The sequence below is a fragment of the Salvelinus alpinus genome, chromosome 28 (genome assembly GCF_045679555.1).
Source record: "Salvelinus alpinus chromosome 28, SLU_Salpinus.1, whole genome shotgun sequence".
Lineage (NCBI taxonomy): Eukaryota > Metazoa > Chordata > Actinopteri > Salmoniformes > Salmonidae > Salvelinus > Salvelinus alpinus.
Genome location: NC_092113.1, coordinates 30,201,643 through 30,221,004, shown reverse-complemented (window position 1 = coordinate 30,221,004; position 19,362 = coordinate 30,201,643). Strand labels below are relative to the sequence as shown.

Below are 19,362 nucleotides of genomic sequence, written 5' to 3'. Positions count from 1 at the left end.
ATCACTTCCTGTGTATGATACACTTAGATGAAAGAGTTACTCACATGCTGAAAGAAAATAAAAGCAGGAGTAATGTTATTACCTGTACAGTAAGACAATATTTTGTAACAGACCATTCCAATTTCTGATACAGAAGAATGGGAGAAACTCCCCAAATACAGGTGTGCCAAACAGGAGTCAATCCACAAAACAATAACCTGTCCCGGGGCTGCAGTTGAAAATGAGCCGGCTTGCTATTTTACTGAAATTTTGATTAATGTGCACTGTTGTAAAAATACAAATTAACTCAAACTCAAGTCCCTTTTGAGTAGTGCAACAACTTTTTATTTAACGTAGTTTTAAGATTTTGTCATGAAGAGCACATGTTCAACTTAATAAAAAAACATATTTTCCCATGCCTATTAACTACCTAATAAAATAACAGGGATGACAAGTTCATCTTAAATCAGCCATGTCTTGTGACAGGGGGAATGGAAGCTTGTTGTGTGTAACACAACAGGAATTAAATGCATTCTTCACAAAAAATATTGAAATTGTTGATTTCTAGCCTGTCTATATATGGGTAACATGGTTGACATGTTATGCTCGACCCACTCAGTTTTCCACCACAAAACACCAGCAAATTGCCAAAAATAATAGAATCAGCTCACCTGATTTTACACTATTATTTGACTATTAGATGTTCAATGTTTCTTTTGAAAATAAAATCTCTCTTAAAACGAGAGTTCAGTTCACATAACAGGGTTGACCTTAAAATGAGGGCCATCATTATTATTTATTTATTTTTGATTAATATTAACATGAAATAAATAACAATCTTCAGAAATTACTTTGTCACAGCAACAAAATAACTAGGGCTTTAAAATTATATTGAAAACTTGCAGAAATGTTGGGATTAAGTGGGTTAAAATCTTCCTATAAGTCACAGAGGGTGCACAGAAGAACATTTCAAAATGCAAATTTTGGCACTTTAGCAAGCCTTTATTCATATAGAAAATCTGATTTATTGAATTCTCCATGTGGTCTGTATTTATGGGCACTTCATTTAATATAACAGGCTTTTAAAATTAAATATTGGTGCACAATGTCTACTTAAAATATCAAAGGGACGCAAAAGGAACTCACTTCGTGGAACGACCCATGGTGTACCTCCTATATATACAGTGGGGCAAAAAAGTATTTAGTCAGCCACCAATTGTGCAAGTTCTCCCACTTAAAAAGATGACAGAGGCCTGTAATTTTCATCATAGGTACACTTCAACTATGACAGACGAAATGAGAAAAAAAAATCCAGAAAATCACATTGTAGGATTTTTAATGAATTTATTTGCAAATTATGGTGGAAAATAAGTATTTGGTCACCTACAAACAAGCAAGATTTCTGGCTCTCACAGACCTGTAACTTCTTCTTTAAGAGGCTCCTCTGTCCTCCACTCGTTACCTGTATTAATGGCACCTGTTTGAACTTGTTATCAGTATAAAAGACACCTGTCCACAACCTCAAACAGTCACACTCCAAACTCCACTATGGCCAAGACCAAAGAGCTGTCAAAGGACACCAGAAACTAAATTGTAGACCTGCACCAGGCTGGGAAGACTGAATCTGCAATAGGTAAGCAGCTTGGTTTGAAGAAATCAACTGTGGGAGCAATTATTAGGAAATGAAAGACATACAAGACCACTGATAATCTCCCTCGATCTGGGGCTCCACGCAAGATCTCACCCCGTGGGGTCAAAATGATCACAAGAACGGTGAGCAAAAATCCCAGAACCACACGGGGGGACCTAGTGAATGACCTGCAGAGAGCTGGGACCAAAGTAACAAAGCCTACCATCAGTAACACACTACGCCGCCAGGGACTCAAATCCTGCAGTGCCAGACGTGTCCCCCTGCTTAAGCCAGTACATGTCCAGGCCCGTCTGAAGTTTGCTAGAGAGCATTTGGATGATCCAGAAGAAGATTGGGAGAATGTCATATGGTCAGATGAAACCAAAATATAACTTTTTGGTAAAAACTCAACTCGTCGTGTTTGGAGGACAAAGAATGCTGAGTTGCATCCAAAGAACACCATACCTACTGTGAAGCATGGGGGTGGAAACGTCATGCTTTGGGGCTGTTTTTCTGCAAAGGGACCAGGACGACTGATCCGTGTAAAGGAAAGAATGAATGGGGCCATGTATCGTGAGATTTTGAGTGAAAACCTCCTTCCATCAGCAAGGGCATTGAAGATGAAACGTGGCTGGGTCTTTCAGCATGACAATGATCCCAAACACACCGCCCGGGCAACGAAGGAGTGGCTTCGTATGAAGCATTTCAAGGTCCTGGAGTGGCCTAGCCAGTCTCCAAATCTCAACCCCATAGAAAATCTTTGGAGGGAGTTGAAAGTCCGTGTTGCCCAGCAACAGCCCCAAAACATCACTGCTCTAGAGGAGATCTGCATGGAGGAATGGGCCAAAATACCAGCAACAGTGTGTCAAAACCTTGTGAAGACTTACAGAAAACGTTTGACCTCTGTCATTGCCAACAAAGGGTATATAACAAAGTATTGAGATAAACTTTTGTTATTGACCAAATACTTATTTTCCACCATAATTTGCAAATAAATTCATTAAAAATCCTACAATGTGATTGTCTGGATTTTTTTTTCTCATTTTGTCTGTCATAGTTGAAGTGTACCTATGATGAAAATTACAGGCCTCTGTCATCTTTTTAAGTGGGAGAACTTGCACAATTGGTGGCTGACTAAATACTTTTTTGCCCCACTGTATATATATTTTTTTAAACCTTTATTTAACTAGGCAAGTCAGTTAAGAACAAATTCTTATTTTCAATGATGGCCTAGTGTTCCGGGTTCACTGCCTTGTTCAGGGGCAGAACGACAGACTTTTACCTTGTCGGCTCGGGATTCGATCCTGTAACCTTTCGGTTACTAGTCCAACGCTCTAACTACAAGCATACTCACAGATTTAGTGTTGATGTCAGCCCCTGCATTGGCCATCATGGTAGCCATGTCCTCTTTGCCATGTTTGGCTGCCCAGTGTAGAGCTGTCTGTGGCCAAAACAAGGAGGGAGATGTAAGCCATTTACAAAATACAGACAAATTCCCTATACTGTACATAACAAAAGCACTTTACTACAAAACTGACACAGGAGTTGCCATTTTATTTTTAAGTATACACAGATACTTGTATTATATTGGCATATACACAAATACTTGTAGATACATGTACATTCCCAGTGGTGGTTATTTAGTAGATAGTAATTAGCATAGTGTCATTACTCCTCTAACAAGGAGTTTAAACAGAGTGAATCAGATCAGGCTGAGAGCTCTGATAGGCTGGCTGAGGCAGTGGCCCAGCTGTGCACAGGAGGAGTAGAGAGATGGAGGGAGAGGTGGTGGGATGGTTTCCTGCCATCTGACTGAGCCTAATTACAAAACAACACTGCACTGTGCGCACAACAGGGGTGCCCAGCCACCTGTCATGGGGGGAAGATTGATGATGTTGGTGTGACCCGCAGAGGGGAGAGAGGGAGAGAGGGGAGACCCACCCAAGCATCACCCCACTGTCAGCACGCAGCCGTCAGAAGAACAGCACTGGGGCCCCTCCGTGCTGTGGGCATACCACACACGCTCAGAGACAACACGCACACACATACATACTCAAAGACCCACACACAACTCTCACATACAACATGCACACACAGACATGCACACACACAAAAAACAACACACGCACACACATGAAAACTCCCATGCACACCACATCCACCTGTCTGACAGTGTTGCTGTTGTGATCAACTGTGTTACTCTTGTCAATGGGTCTGAGCACTGAGCACTTCAGGCTGTGTAATAACAGGCTATTCAGCAGGTGAAAACATGGGCTGCTACAGATGTCAGTCTGTTAACGACAACCTGTGTGTCTGAGTCTGACTCCAGACATGGAACAGGGAAAACAAAAGTAGGTTTCCTATGTCAATCAAAATATGTCAATCAATCATCTCCTTTAGTTTGTTAGAAAGTATGAGCTTACAATCTGTGATTATTATTCATGCTTGTTTATAGCCATAATGGTTATTCTTTGTCTCCTGCATTGTGCACTATATACCACAACCTCAGTGAACTATACCAAAACCTCAATATCAGTTCTCATAGAAGCATGGGGGAAGATATACCTCTAGATGTCAAAAACAGGTCTGGGAGACAGATTGTGATAGATGAAGTCTGGCTCTGAGTATCTCTATCTCTGTTGTCTGCCCTGTCACACGCTGAAGACGGATTGGTCGGATGGGTCGTTTGAGTGGCTGCTCGGCGGGTCCCCTAGTGGGCAGGAGTGACGGACGAGGTCGGACAGGATGTGGCCTCAACCCCTCCACGTGCCTCTCGTTCCTGTCCTAGCCCGGTGGGGCCACCCCCCGCATGCCTGCCTGCTTGACTGATGACCAACTTTTTTTGTGTGTGAGTGTGTGAGTGTGAGTGTGAGTGTGAGTGTGTGTGTGTGTGTGTGTGTGTGTGTGTGTGTGTGTGTGTGTGTGTGTGTGTGTGTGTGTGTGTGTGTGTCATATACCCATTGTGGAGGTAAGTAAGTAGTGGCCAAAGGGCCGAGGGTTGGTCAACTGGAGACACATCTGACAAAATGACATGTGTGACGCCTTGCTGTTCATAGTAAGACCACTGAGGAGTGATTGGAGAATGATATACTTACAAACTACAGGACAGGGTAAAAGGAAGTACATCCCAGTCCAACATGGCAGGAGGGGGGAGACCATGTCACATGTCGATGAAGTAAAAGAGAGAGATGGAGATCATGAAGGAATATGATACAGGTGTAGGATCCTAATTTGACATACAGTGAGCCGCAAAATAATTGGGACAGTGACAATTTTTGTTTTGGCTCTACTCCAGCACATTGGTTTGAAATGATACAATGATTATTAGGTTAAAGTGCAGACTGTCAGATTTAATTTGATGGTATTTTCATGATTTGTGGGTTAACCGTTTGTACTTTTTGTACATAGTCCCCCCATTTTAGGGTACCAAAAGTATTGGACAAAATGCACTTAAAAAGTTAAATATTTGGTCCTATTTTCAATGATTACATCAAGTTGAATGTTGGATGCATTTGCTGTTTGTCTTGGTTGTGTTTCAGATTATTTTGTGCCCAATAGAAATTAATGGTAAATAATGTATTTTGTCATTGTCACTGTCCCAATACTTCGGAGGCTATTAGTTAGCTAAAAGTAGGTAACATGAAAAGTGCAATACTGTCAAATCAAAATCAAATTTTATTGGTCTATATTTGTACACATATTTTTCAGATGTTATCGCAGCTGCAGCAAAACGCTTATGTTTCTGTTAATATTACCATGTGTTAGTGTGGGTTTTCAGTGAATTTATATAACTCACAAATCTCATCTGCACTTCCTGCGGTGCTAGAAAATTCTTACCAACAAAAGAGTGATCAAATGAAGATCCTACATCTATATGTTAGATGTGGTTAACATATGTTGGTCTTTGAATAAGCAAGTCTTAGTTAATGAAAGTTGAGGGGGAGAGTAAGGCTACACAATGCATCTGCTATTGTGAAAGTCAAAGTTTATGAATGGTCTAATCTTTGTAGGTTACAGAGTCAGTTACAACCTCAGACCAAGGAACAAATGAAACCCAGACCTCCTCAAACTCAGGCCCTAGTTAAGGGTGACTTCATCGCCGAAGGGTGGTGGTTCGGTGGGCATCAAAGCCGTCCGAGGGAGATTTAGCATCTTCCCGAGGACACAACCAAAATTGTTCTTCAATTAATCTCAGCCTGCTCTATAACTTTTAGATTATCTTTAAGTGGTTGAAGTCTTTGTGGCGCATTAAGAGTCTCTCTCTAATCCCCCCCCCCCCATCTCCCTGCACTTCAATGGCGACCCTTGTATATTTTCCGGGTGGGTATGGTGATGGCAGGGGCTTAGGGTTAGGTCTTAGAAGGTGGTCTGAAACAGGACAGTGTGAGAACCCCAACAGAGGGGAGGGACAACAAACATAAACCCAAATCTCTTGAGCGCACAGGGAGACCAATAAAGGGATTTGGGTTGTCGGGCGGGGCGGGGCGGGGGGTTCAGGAGTTAAAAAGCTATCTTTCATAATCCTTTTGATAGTGGCACCGCAGGAAATGCATGATCTGATGTTTTTACATCACAGGGTTTTTAAAATACAATTAAGTAAAACAAAAACTATGGAATGTTGACTATTTGCAATTAGTACATATGGAATTGGGAGTTAGGAGCAGGTTTTACACTGCTTTTTACCTGTTGATAATGATGAGCAACGAAAATATGAGCAATCATGACCAAATGTTAATACACGTAATATAGGCTATTGTTGTTAGGCACTTTTAAGTGGTCAAGAATTCAGAGACAGAACATATAAAGACTGCCCATTCAGTGGGATATCAATAGTCAGTCTACTTACCCCCTGAGAGAGACAGTCATGGTCACAGGCAGGAACAACATAGCAGATTCCAACCAGAAAAGAAACAATATTAGTCAAACTAACTACAAAGTTCATGCAGGTCATAACATACACTCTTCTATGTAGACCGCTCATGCACATGAAGTATACATATTTATTATATTCAAAAGCTTGGAGAAAGTATACTCACCGAGGTGAAGTCCTTTTAAAGCCAAATGAAGGAAAGAAGGAAAAAACTCAATATCAGTGTGGTGCTCTGACAGAGTTAAACATCTTAGAATACTTTTACCTGCATCCCATTAAAACATGGCTACTTTTTAATCCACAACATTTATATTGCAATGGCATACAGAATGATGAGGGTGACTTATAACACATTTTTAAGGGCAACGTTGGGTTGGGGCATGTGGGGGAGTTACCTTCTTGTTGGCCAGGGAGGGCTCCTGTTGTAGCAGCTGGGCGAGGTCAGAGAGACGGCCACACGCAGCAGAGTAGATCCATTCCTTCTCCACAGGGTCCAGCTGTAGGACAGGGAGTGGATGAGCTAAGTAAATGGCCAGCACAGACATCACAGTACTGTATACATTAACGTGTAGTATGAATATATGATTGTATACATTTACATTTTAGTAATTTAGCAGACGCGCATATTCAAAGCGATTTAAAGGAGCAACTAGGGTTAAATGCCTTGCTTAAGGACACATCGGCAGATTTGTCAACTAGTCGGCTTGGGAATTCGAAGCGGTGATGCTCTTAACCGCTAGGCTACCTGCCGCCTCTGTATATTAATGCTACCTGTATATTAATGAGGAAACTCACAGCCACTGGGGTGGAGCCCATACTGCCCGTACACTCCTCTTCCTGCTCTTCGGACTCTGACTGAGAGACATACACAAATCAGAGAATGGTTTATTTCAATTTAATAAAGAAAGTATCAATGGCAGCTAATGCTGACTTTTTTTTGACACAATTCACAATAGTCATAAATACACAATAAAACAATCAATACAATAAAATCCACGACTTTAAAATACATATTTTCTGAAAAAACATCAGTGCTGGGTTAAGGTACATACATATAGGTCACATTTAGACAAAAGTGGCAGTCCATAGATCAATGGTTGAGCAGATTTATTATGAAGGGTACTGCACTATTTTGGTAGCGCTTACTTCAAGTAAATTATCATGGAATATGATGAGTATGTGCTAAGAGCCTAATTCACACTCGTGCGCACACACACACACACACACATCATTATTACAATCACACTGTTTGTATTTATCACCTTAAACTTCAGAGATCAAAAGGGATGAAGTGATGCAAAAAGAGACAGACATACAAACAGACAGGATGGCAAATTGAGCCACAGCGCAAACACAGTTTTTCACACCAAGGGTACAATGTAATAATAACTGTGAACACACACCGTTTTACAGAGGGTCAAAAATGCTCAGAAAATAAAGCACAGAATTCTCGGAATGCACAAAAGTGTCATTCTGGCTGATTAATGTGGGGAGAAAATTGCCGTTTTCTTTATGTTTTGTTTTGTCAAGCTCTTGATTGCTAATTGTTCTCAGATCATACAGAGAGATGGTGTAAAACACACAACTCTTTCATGTCGCTGTCATACATGCCTTGTGTAACAAGAAAAGTGGAGGCCTATTTATTCAACCAATTCCACACTGGCACATGTCCACTTTTTTCTCTGCTGGAAAGAAAAATTACGGGGGAAGAAAAATACACTATATATACAAAAGTATGTGGACACCTCTTCAAATTAGTGGATTCGGCTATTTCAGCCACACCCGTTGGTGGCAGGTGTATAAAATCGAGCACACAGCCATGCAATCTCCATAGACATACATTGGCAGTAGAATGGCCTTACTGAAGAGCTCAGTGACTTTCAATGTGGCAGAGTCATAGGATGCCACCATTCCAACTTGCAACTGAAAGGTTGCAAGATCAAATCCCCGAGCTGACAAGGTAAAAATCGGTCGTTCCACCCCTGAACAAGGCAGTTAAGCCACTGTTCCTAGGCCGTCATTGAAAATAAGAATTTGTTCTTAACTCACATGCCTAGTTAAATAAAGGTCAAATAAAAATGTAAAATAAAAAGCTCGCCGCCATTGGACTCATTGGAAACGCGTTTTCTGGAGTGAAGAATCACGCCTTACCATCTGTCAGTCCGACGGACTAATGGTTTGGCGGATGCCAGGAGAACGCTACCTGCCCCGATGCATAGTGCCAACTGTAAAGTTTGGTGGAGGAGAAATAATGGTCTGGGGCTGTTTTTCATGGTTCGGATAGGCCCATTAGTTCCACTAAAGGGAAATCTTAACGCTACAGCATACAATGACATTCTAGACGATTCTGTGCTTCCAACTTTGTGGCAACAGTTTGGGGAAGGCCCTTTCCTGTTTCAGCATGACAATACCCCCGTGTACAAAGCGAGGTGCATACAGAAATTGTTAGACGAGATCGGTGTGGAAGAACTTGTAGTCTATTTGTTGGACAGAATTTTTTTATCGTTGAGTTCTGAATTATTACAATAATAAGAGCTCTGAGCACTTTTCTTCTCCCTGTCATGTAATTCCATTCCCTTTGTTTAGGTTCAGAACGAGGGATTAGAACACTGTTCAGAACCAGGGATTAGAATAAAGTTAAGAACAAGGGATTAGAACACAGTTTAGAACCAGGGATTGGAACACCGTTTAGAACCAGGGATTAGAACAACGTTCAGAGCCCGAGATTAGAACACCAAGCTCTTCAAGAGCAAATGAGAGTAGTATAAACAGAGTGCAAAGAGGAAGTTCAACCTGCCACAGTTTAACAGTATTTTTACACAGGGGAATATTTGCTGACAACTGGTTCTTTCCACAGACCTGTTAAAATCCAACACAGTGAAATATGATGAAGTAACATCAGGGGAAAATTCAATCTCAAAAGTATTTTCCTGATTCCTGGAGCTGCTCTCCTCACCTCCCACTGACATTTTGAGAGGGATGTGAGGAGAGCATTGGAAGACATCTTCTCCTCAGAACTTCTCTAACACTCTCTCCGCTTCTCTCCAATTTTATGAGGAGGCGAGGAGAGGGGATGCAAGGAATTGAGGAAAGACCTTTTGAGATTTAATCCTGCTGTCACTAGCCTCTCACCTTTGACCCTGAGTCTCTGTCTAGCTCATTCTCCCCGTTGCTGTGCACAAGGGGTTCCTCCGAAACAGACGGTGAGGGTTTTCTCTCAGTGTGCTGATCCTGGAGGCACAGCGACATAACATACAGAATGACGCCATTTCTCCATTCTCCATTTAATACGAACATTCTCAATTTACCCCTGGTTACTGTAGCTCTGCCAAAGTTCTAGCCACATTATACTGCATGTGCAGTGCACAGGGTATAAAATGTGCTCTGTTAACGGCTTGTTGAGGTGATCAGCTACAATTCACACTTTATGCAGAAACTACTTGTGTTGTGCTGTTGACCTTTTCCTGCCTTCAACAACAGTGTGAGTAGATACAGTTTGAGCTTGAACGCTTCATACATACTTCTGTGGACAATGACACTATCGGCTTAACATACAGTACCAGCCAAGTTGGGACACACACACTCATTCAAGGGTTTTTCTTTATTTTTTACTATTTGCTATATTGTAGAATAATAGTGAAGACATCAAAACTATGAAATAACACATATGGAATCATGTAGTAACCAAAAAAGTGTTAACTTCTTATGGCTGCAGAGGCAGTATTGAGTAGCTTGGATGAAAGGTGCACAGAGGTGCCCATAGTAAACTGCCTGCTCCTCAGTCCCAGTTGCTAATATATGCATATTATTATTCGTATTGGATAGAAAACACTCTGAAGTTTCTAAAACTGTTTGAATGATGTCTGTGAGTATAACAGAACTCATATGGCAGGCAAAAACCTGAGAAAAAATCCAAACAGGAAGTGGGAATTCTGAGGTTGGTAGATTTTCAACACAGCCCCTATTGAACAAACAGTGGGATATGGATGAGTTTGCACTTCCTACGGCTTCCACTAGATGTCAACAGTCTGTAGAACCTTTTCTGATGCCTCTACTGTGAAGTGGGGCCCGAAGGAGACAGGAAATAGTCAGGTCTACCATGACCTGACCATGCTCTGACCATGCGCGTTCACATGAGAGGGAGCTCTGTTCCATCGCATATCTGAAGTCAATGTAATTCTCCGGTTGGAACGTTACTGAAGAATTATGTTAAAAACATTCTAAAGATTGATTCAATACATCGTTTGACATGTTTCTACTGACTGTTACGGAACTTTTTGACATTTCGTCAGCTTTTAGTGAACGCGCTTTCTGACTTTGGATTTGTTTACCAAACACGCTAACAAAAATAGCTATTTGGACATAAATGATGGACATTACCGAACAAAACGAACATTTCTTGTGGAAGTGGGAGTCCTGGGAGTGCATTCCGACAAGATCAGCAAAGGTAAGTGAAGATTTATAATGCTTTTTATGAGTTTTGTTGACTGCACAATTTGGCGGGTAACTGTATGGCTTCCTTTTGTGGCTGAACGCTGTTCTCAGATTATTGAATATTGTGCTTTTGCCGTAAAGATTTTTGAAATCTGACACAGCGGTTGCATTAAGAACAAGTGTATCTTTAATTCTATGTAAAACATGTATCTTTCATCAAAGTTTATGATGAGTATTTATGTTATTTGACGTGGCTCTCTGCAATTTCTCCGGATATTTTGGAGGCATTTCTGAACATGGCGCCAATGTAAACTGAGGTTTTTGGATATAAATATGAGCTTTATCTAACAAAACATATATGTATTGTGTAACATGAAGTCCTATGATTGTCATCTGATGAAGATCATCAAAGGTTAGTGATTCATTTTATCTCTATTTTTGCTTTTTGTGACTCCTGTCTTTAGCTGGAAAATGACTGTGTTTTTCTGTGATTTTGCAGTGACCTAACATAATCGTTTGTGGTGCTTTCGCTGTAAAGCCTATTTGAAATCGGACACTTTGGTGGGATTAACAACAAGATTACCTTAAAAATTGTATAAAATACATGTATGTTTGAGGAATTTTAATTATGAGATTTCTGTTGTTTAAATTTGGTGCCCAGCACTTTCACTGGCTGTCGTCATATCATCCCGTTAACTGGATTGCAGCCATAAGAAGTTTTAAACAAATGAAAATATATTTTACATTTGAAATTCTTCAAAGTAGCCACCCTTTGCCTTGATGACAAATTTGCACACGCTTGGCATTCTCTCATCCAGCTTCACCTGGAATGCTTTTCCAACAGTCTTAAAGGAGTTCCCACATATGCTGAGCACTTGTTGGCCGCTTTTCCTTCTCTACGGTTCAACTCATCCCAAACCATCTCAATTGGGTTGAGGTCAGCTGATTGTAGCCTAAATAGCCCTTACACAGCCTGGAGGTGTGTTGGGTCATTGTCCTGTTGAAAAACAAATGATAGTCCCACTAAGCGCAAACCAGATGGGATGGCGTATCGCTGCAGAATACTGTGGTAGCCATGCTGGTTAAGTGTGCCTTGAATTCTAAATAAATCACAAACAGTGTCACCAGCAAAGCACCCTCACACCTCCTCCTCCATGCTTCATGATGGGAAACACACATGTGGAGATCATCCATTCATCTACTCTGTCTCACAGAGACATGGTGGTTGTAATCAAAAATCTACAATTTCGGACTCATCAGGACAGATTTCCACTGGTCTAATGTCCATTGCTCGTGTTTCTTGGCCCAAGCAAGTCTCTTCTTATAATTGGTGTCCTTTAGTAGTGGTTTCTTTTCAGCAATTCCACCATGAAGGCCTGATTCACGTAGTCTCCTCTGAACAGGGAAAGGGAAAGGGGATACCTAATCAGTAGTACAACTGAATGCATTCAACTGAAATGTGTCTTCCGCATTTAACCCTTCTGAATCAGAGAGGTGCGGAGGGATGCCTTAATCGACATCCACGTCTTATGTGCCCGGGGAACAGTGGGTTAACTGTGTTTTTCCTATGTTGTTGCCTTACAACCTGAAATTTAAATGGATTTCTATTTGGATTTCATGTAATAGACATACAAAAAGAGTCCAAATTGGTGAAGTGAAATTATTTTTATTTTTTTATTCTGAAAAATTAAAAACAGAAAAGAGGTGCGTGCATATGCATTCTCCCCCTTTGCTATGAAGCCCCTAAATAAGACCTGGAGCAACCAATTACCTTCAGAAGTCACATAATTAGTTAAATGGTCAGGGACAAAGTTGTGGAGAAGTACAGAGAACTTGGAACATCCCACAGAGCACCATTAAATCAATTTTTTTTAAATAGAAAGAATATGGCACCATAACAAACCTGCCCACCAAAACTCACGGACCAGGCAAGGGGGGCATTAATCAGAGAGGCAACAAAGATAACCCTGAAGGAGTTGCAAAGCTCCACAACGGAGATTGGAGTATCTGTCCATAGGAACACTTTAAGCCATACACTCCACAGAGCTGGGCTTCAGGGAAGAGTGGACAGAAAAAAGCCATTGCTTAAAAAAAAAAGCAAACATGTTTGGTGTTCGCCAAAAGGCATGTGGGAGACTCCCCAAACATATGGAAGAAGGTACTCTGGTCAGATGAGACTAAAATTGAGCTTTTTGGCCATCAAGGAAAACGCAATGTCTGGCGCAAACCCAACACCTCTCATCACCCTGAGAACATCATCCCCACAGTGAAGCATGGTGGTGGCAGCATCATGCTGTGAGGATGTTTTTCATCGGCAGGGACTGGGAAACTGGTCAGAATTGAAGGATGGCGCAAAATACAGGGAAATTCTTGAGGGAAACCTGTTTCAGTCTTCCATAGATTTGAGACTGGGACGGAGGTTCACCTTCCAGCAGGACAATGACCCTAAGCATACTACTAAAGCAACACTCAAGTGGTTTAAGGGGAAACATTTAAATGTCTTGGAATGGCCTAGTCAAAGCCCAGACCTCAATCCAATTGAGAATATGTGGTATGACTTAAAGATTGCTGTACACCAGCGGAACCCATCCTACTTGAAGGAGCTGGAGCAGTTTTGCCTTGAAGAATGGGCAAATCCCAGGGGCTAGATGTGCCAAGCTTACAGAGACATACCCCAAGAGACTTGCAGCTGTAATTGCTGCAAAAGGTGGCTCTACAAAGTGTTGACTTTGGGGGGTGAATAGTTATGCACGCTCAAGTTTTCTGTTTTTTTGTGTTATTTCTTGTCTGTTTCACTTTTTATTTTATTTTGCATCTTCATAGTGCTAGGCATGTTGTGTAAATCAAATGATACAAATCCCCCCAAAATATATTTTAATTCCAGGTTGTAAGGCAACAAAATAGGAAAAATGCCAAGAGGGGTGAATACTTTCGCAAGCCACTGTAACTCTACTGAACTTATCCTCTGCAGCAGAGGTAACTCTGGGTCTTCCTTTCCTGTGGCGGTCCTCATGAGAGCCAATTTCATCATAGCGATTGATGGTTTTTGCGACTGCACTCTCATGTCTTAAAGTAATGATGGACTGTCGTTTCTCTTTGCTTATTTGAGCTGTTCTTGCCAAAATATGGACTTGGTCTTTTACCAAATAGGGCTATCTTCTGTATACCAACCCTACCTTGTCACAACACAACTGATTGGCTCAAACGCAGGAAAGAGGAAAGAAATTCCACAAATGAACTTTTAACAAGGCACACCTGTTAATTGAAATGCATTCCAGGTGACTATATCATGAAGCTGGATGAGAGAATGCTATGAGTGTGCAAAGCTGTCATTAAGGCAAATGGTGGCTATTTTGAAGAATTTAAAATATGAAATATATTTTGATATGTTTAACACTTTTTTGGTTACTACATGATTCCATATGTGTTATTTCATAGTTTTGATGACTTCACTATTATTATACAACGTAGAAAATAGTCAAAATAAAGAAAAACCCTGGAATGAGTATGTGTGTCCAAACCTTTTTACTGGTACTGAATAATCTCTTTGAATGCTAGGATTGTAGACACACTACACACTACTACTAAGATTGTTTTCCATGAACAATATGTAAAATCACTTCAGCCAGATTATCGTGTAAATTGAAGAGCAGAATAATGGGTTTTATTGAGGTCAAATATCATTGTGCAAATTACCCTTACATTTATCGCAGGGGCGGTCACTGGGCTGGTCCATTTTTAGCCCAGTGGGCCTGTCTAACTTGGGTTTTTAGCATTAAATTATAATTATCTGACAAATAAGAGGGGCCTCAACGGGGGGGGGGCATGAGGGGAAAAATGTGTGGGGGCCTCAAGGGAAAGAATGGGCTGGTGTGTTAGAAATGCCAGTTCAGTTGCCATTTCTGGTTCCAGTCCACCCCAGATTTATCAGGAAATACAATTACAATTTTGCAGCTCAAACATAATGGGAATGACAAGCTAAATTTGGTTCTGAACAGCTACACCCTTTGAGTAAAAGATACAGCCACTGGAACAAGTTGTTTGACTTTCTCATCATTAAACCCGTCTGTGCTTCAACTCTTATGCCCAGAATGAGGTCTGATGCCAGAATGAGAGAGCAGTCATACTTAACTCAATTCCATAGGAAATGGATGAGACTGATAGTAGTGGCAAGTCTTGTTTTCATACAGACTTATTCCTCTCTAATGCTGTCATGGCATTTATATTTTATCAAATGTGCAGATGTAACAGATGTGAAATGGCTAGCTAGTTAGCGGTGGTGCGCGCTAATAGCCTTTCAATCGGTGACGTCACTTGCTCTGAGACCTTGAAGTAGTGGTTCCCCTTGCTCTGCAAGGGCCGCGGCTTTTGTGGAGCGATGGGTAACGATGCTTCGTGGGTGACTGTTGTTGATGTGTGCAGAGGGTCCCTGGTTCGCGCCCGGGTCGGGGCGAGGGGACGGACTAAAGTTACACTGTTACACAGACTTGAGCAGACTAAAGGGCACACACAAGTATCAAGGACATAGTCTAGTGAGCCAACATAGAGACTGACCTCTTGCATGTGCTCCTGCTCGGGTGCCTCTGTGACAGTAATGCTGGGGCCTCTTCCACACCACGTCACCTGGGAAGGCTTCCTCTCCTCTGCCCTGGCCGGTTCAGGCTGGAGGTCTGGTTCCATCTGGGCACTGGAGAGAGACGAGACCCCTGACCCATCCCACTGGGCTGAGGCCGATGGCCTGGCAGGGCTGGCCTGTCTGTCTGTCCCAGGCTCTGTCTCACTGTCCTGCTTCTGCTGCCGGTATCTCTTCTTCAGAACTAGGTACTTCTCACCCTGATGGGGACAGACAGCAGACCGGCAGGAGATGAGGAGGGTAAAGGCCTACTGTATGTGAGAGGTCAACTTTGACCTAAAAGTAAAGTAATTATTGTAAGTTGCCCTTTCTAATTACTATGTAACTGAATGGTAATAACAACACTGTATATAACCAATAACACAACAAACTACATAGTAAACAGACCCAACAAAGAAATGCCATATCCTTTTTTAGTTTCATACAATTTAACTACCATGGCTGACTCAATATTGTGGAAAGGGAACTTGATTTGAGTGTGGAGCATTAAAGAAATATGCACACTGATTTTATCACAGCTTTTCACGGCACACAATCCACAAATGGTCAAAAGCTCTACTTCACTTACATTCTCTGATTTCACAACAGCAATCCTGTCGATGGTCTGTTTGAACTCCTCTCTGTATTTGGCTGGGGAAAAGAAACAATGTTGGCATATCCACTTTCAAAAACATGATATCACTTTTTGTTCTCTCCCAAAACCTCAGACTTTCATTCTCTGAGGGATTTAGAGAAAACATGTCAAAGGATGACGAGGAAAACAAATATAATTTGGTCTAACAATACTTTATAACAAGTGTAGTAATAGATTTCTTATGGAATAATAACCACTAATAGGATCAAGTGTTATCTTATGATTGATTAGATTTATCTGAAACGGAATGTTCTATTTACTCTAAATAAGGCTGTTGCATCACTCTGGCATTCCAAGATGTAGACCTTTTGAACCAGAAGAATGCGTGATGGCTATTTGAGATTATTGTGTGGCCTGTGAAGGCTGGTGGTTGATCTCCCCTCCCTGTTATTTCACCATATTCCTCCTGCCTGCAGAGACCAGGCCTCTGTCCCAAATGACACCCTATTGCCAATTTAGTGCACTACTTATGACCAGGGCCCATAGAGCTCTGGGCAAAAGTAGTGCCCTATATAAGGAATAGGGTGCAATTTGGGGTGAACTCCAGGGGCTGCAGGAGTGAGGGGCTGTCATTCTTCATTCCTCTGCAGGCCAAGCACTGCTCCAGTTGCAAAACAATCATCTCAGAACAAAGTCACTGACTGGGAAAAGGGACAGAGGGGACAGAGGGGAAACCAGACCTCTCGCTGCCAACATGAGAGCAGGCAAAAAAAATAAAAAACTCTACTCACGCATCATCTCCAAAAATCCCAACCCCAACCTATCTGTCTATTTCTGCAGTATTAAAGCTTTCCTATGGGAACCCAAACCAACTGCAGATGGATGGCTATTACAATAGTTAACTATTTAACTCCTTCTCTCACAGATACAACTGAGTTTGTGAAATTATATTCAGACTTGATGCTGACAGACGTTGGTTTATATAGGGTACTGTTTCTGAGAATTGATCCATTACTCCAGCGGCCAGACCACTTAATTAACATAGACCATCCTAGTTCAACATACAAAATACTAATGGCAGAAGCCCTGTGTTTGAAAGAATGCTTAGGTATGAAAGAATATATACAGCTGGACAATTGACCTCTTTCCTTTTTCCTGACAGCAGGGTAAGGAAATAACATTTCAGAATGAGACAGTAGTTCACAACTTCACATCCACAAAAACAGGAAATCCAGAGGAAGTGGCCACTTACATCACATCAACAAAATAATTCCTGACTTAGTAATATAGGGGTGACACAGTTTACATGTGCAGTTATTCATTAGCATGAAGTAGACAGATAACCATAGCAACTGGACAGACACAGCAATGTTAGATATCACGTTCCCACAATGTCCCCATTTTGTTCCATCGTAATAAAAGAGCACTCCATTAGAGATCTAGCTGTGCTGTTATGTGGCATAATTTATTGCATTACGATTAAAACACTATTATGGTGCAATAGTGCCCATTAAAGAAGGGAACACATGTTGTTATAACAGACTTTAAGTACTGTATGTACTGAAAATCATTTCCATAATTGGACACTCCAGCCATGTCAGATGGCACAGTAAAGCAGCTTTCGTTGGAAACCTCTGTCAACCACTGTACCACTGAGATAGCATCTGGACAGTACAAGCCGTACAACTGTAATACAAGGTCACATTAGATAATCATTTATCTAGAGCCGGTCAAACATGTTAAGGCCTAGTTATTTTATCCAGTACCAAGCTGGAAAAATGCTGTGGTGTAGTGCATGGGAAATGATTGGTAAAGCATAACAACATATTTTTATATCACAGTCTCGGGTTTAAGGATAATGCTGTCTTGGGTTCATGATTCAGGGGCTGGTATCAATTACAGAAAGGCAGCATCATAATCACACTGTTTATCAGGGTGAAGCATTGTTGTAAGGTCACAACAACAGAATACCACAGTCCAATGGTGAAAATTATTCGTTGGAGTGGTCTGGATCTGAGGCTTGGGTAGCGGGCACTGGAGAATTCATGCAGCTATAACTGGTCTCAAAGGAAATGACAGAATTCCTGGTGTAATTGTATCTGTTTAAAGGACCTTTAATGTAAAGCAGATGTTACGTTTAAGCTAACCGACTGGGGATTGGAAACAATGAGAAACAAATGGGTTTACGGGAAAACTATATATGAAATTGGAAACCGTTGAATATGATCATATCATGAAAGCTACATGACAGATGTCGCACGAGGCGAGACATGGTACGGTCAGTGACATCGCTAAAAGCCATCCATCACTGAACACATGAAACTGTTGCTGTTGAGGTTAAATCCTTTCTCAATTCTACATTTTAGACACAATGTACAGCTACTTACCACGCAGCTCCATGTCCTTGTGACCAATAAAAGGCTTGTATGTTTTCATTAAATCTGAATTTTTTACTTTCCCTCCGGCTGAGTAGAAATAATCCAACAACGATTCTTCACTTACATCACCCATTATCGATATATCTATGCTCGTGTTCTATGATAAAATCAGGTTTCTTTCCGAATTCCTATGGTCTTGCTGCTATGACATTGTAACGTATCCTGGCTAATTTGAGAGAAAAAAATGTGTATACTACATCCAACTTTACTCCACCGAACTCCACCCAAACCCAACCACTCAATGCGCCTCCTCCGGTTAACTCTTTCAGGACTGAAACAAAGCTGAGAGGGAGACAGCAAGGGTTTTTGACAGCATGTTACAACTTTAGTACAGTGGCATAGATATTTGTTCAAACAACTCCTAGGCTTCTCTTACAATGTCAAAGTCTTTGGCATAGCACTGAGCAACCCATCCTTTTTCAATGCATTATTAGCCTAGTCTATAGTATCGTTATTTTATAACCTTTGAGTCAGCATCTTCCACAAAGTCTAGGACCTAGGGGCCTATGTTTGCCTTCAATGCTTGTAATTCTACTGCCTTTTAGGGAGACACTTCATCTATGATATGACTTTAAGGTTTAGAATAAAACATTTTCCTTTGAATTTTTAGATTTTTAAAACTTTTTTTATTAGGTTTAGATTAAAACATTTTCCTTTGAATTTCGTGACAAAAGTCACCATTAGAATAATACAACTCATGCAGTAGGACTAGTTGGGTTCACATAGGTGAAAGCATCTCTCCGGTGTGGAACCATATGCCACAGCAAGATGGACCATGGTGCTCAGACAGAGGCCCATTATAGT

General features: G+C 41.2%; 1 protein-coding gene across 1 annotated transcript in view; it reads right to left on the bottom strand.

Moving 5' to 3' along the window:
* LOC139556872 (ankyrin repeat domain-containing protein SOWAHC-like) overlaps positions 1–18,800 on the bottom strand; it is a 29,150-nt gene extending 10,350 nt beyond the window's left edge. Inside the window, exons 1-8 of the mRNA XM_071370970.1 lie at positions 18,508–18,800; positions 16,115–16,176; positions 15,468–15,746; positions 9,612–9,710; positions 7,275–7,334; positions 6,875–6,976; positions 5,655–5,669; positions 2,949–3,050 (exon numbers count right to left, since the gene is read on the bottom strand). Coding sequence (XP_071227071.1) covers positions 2,949–3,050; positions 5,655–5,669; positions 6,875–6,976; positions 7,275–7,334; positions 9,612–9,710; positions 15,468–15,746; positions 16,115–16,176; positions 18,508–18,631 — 843 coding nt within the window. The 5' untranslated portion in view covers positions 18,632–18,800. The remainder of the gene's footprint in view (positions 1–2,948; positions 3,051–5,654; positions 5,670–6,874; positions 6,977–7,274; positions 7,335–9,611; positions 9,711–15,467; positions 15,747–16,114; positions 16,177–18,507) is intronic.
* Positions 18,801–19,362: the final 562 nt, after the last annotated feature.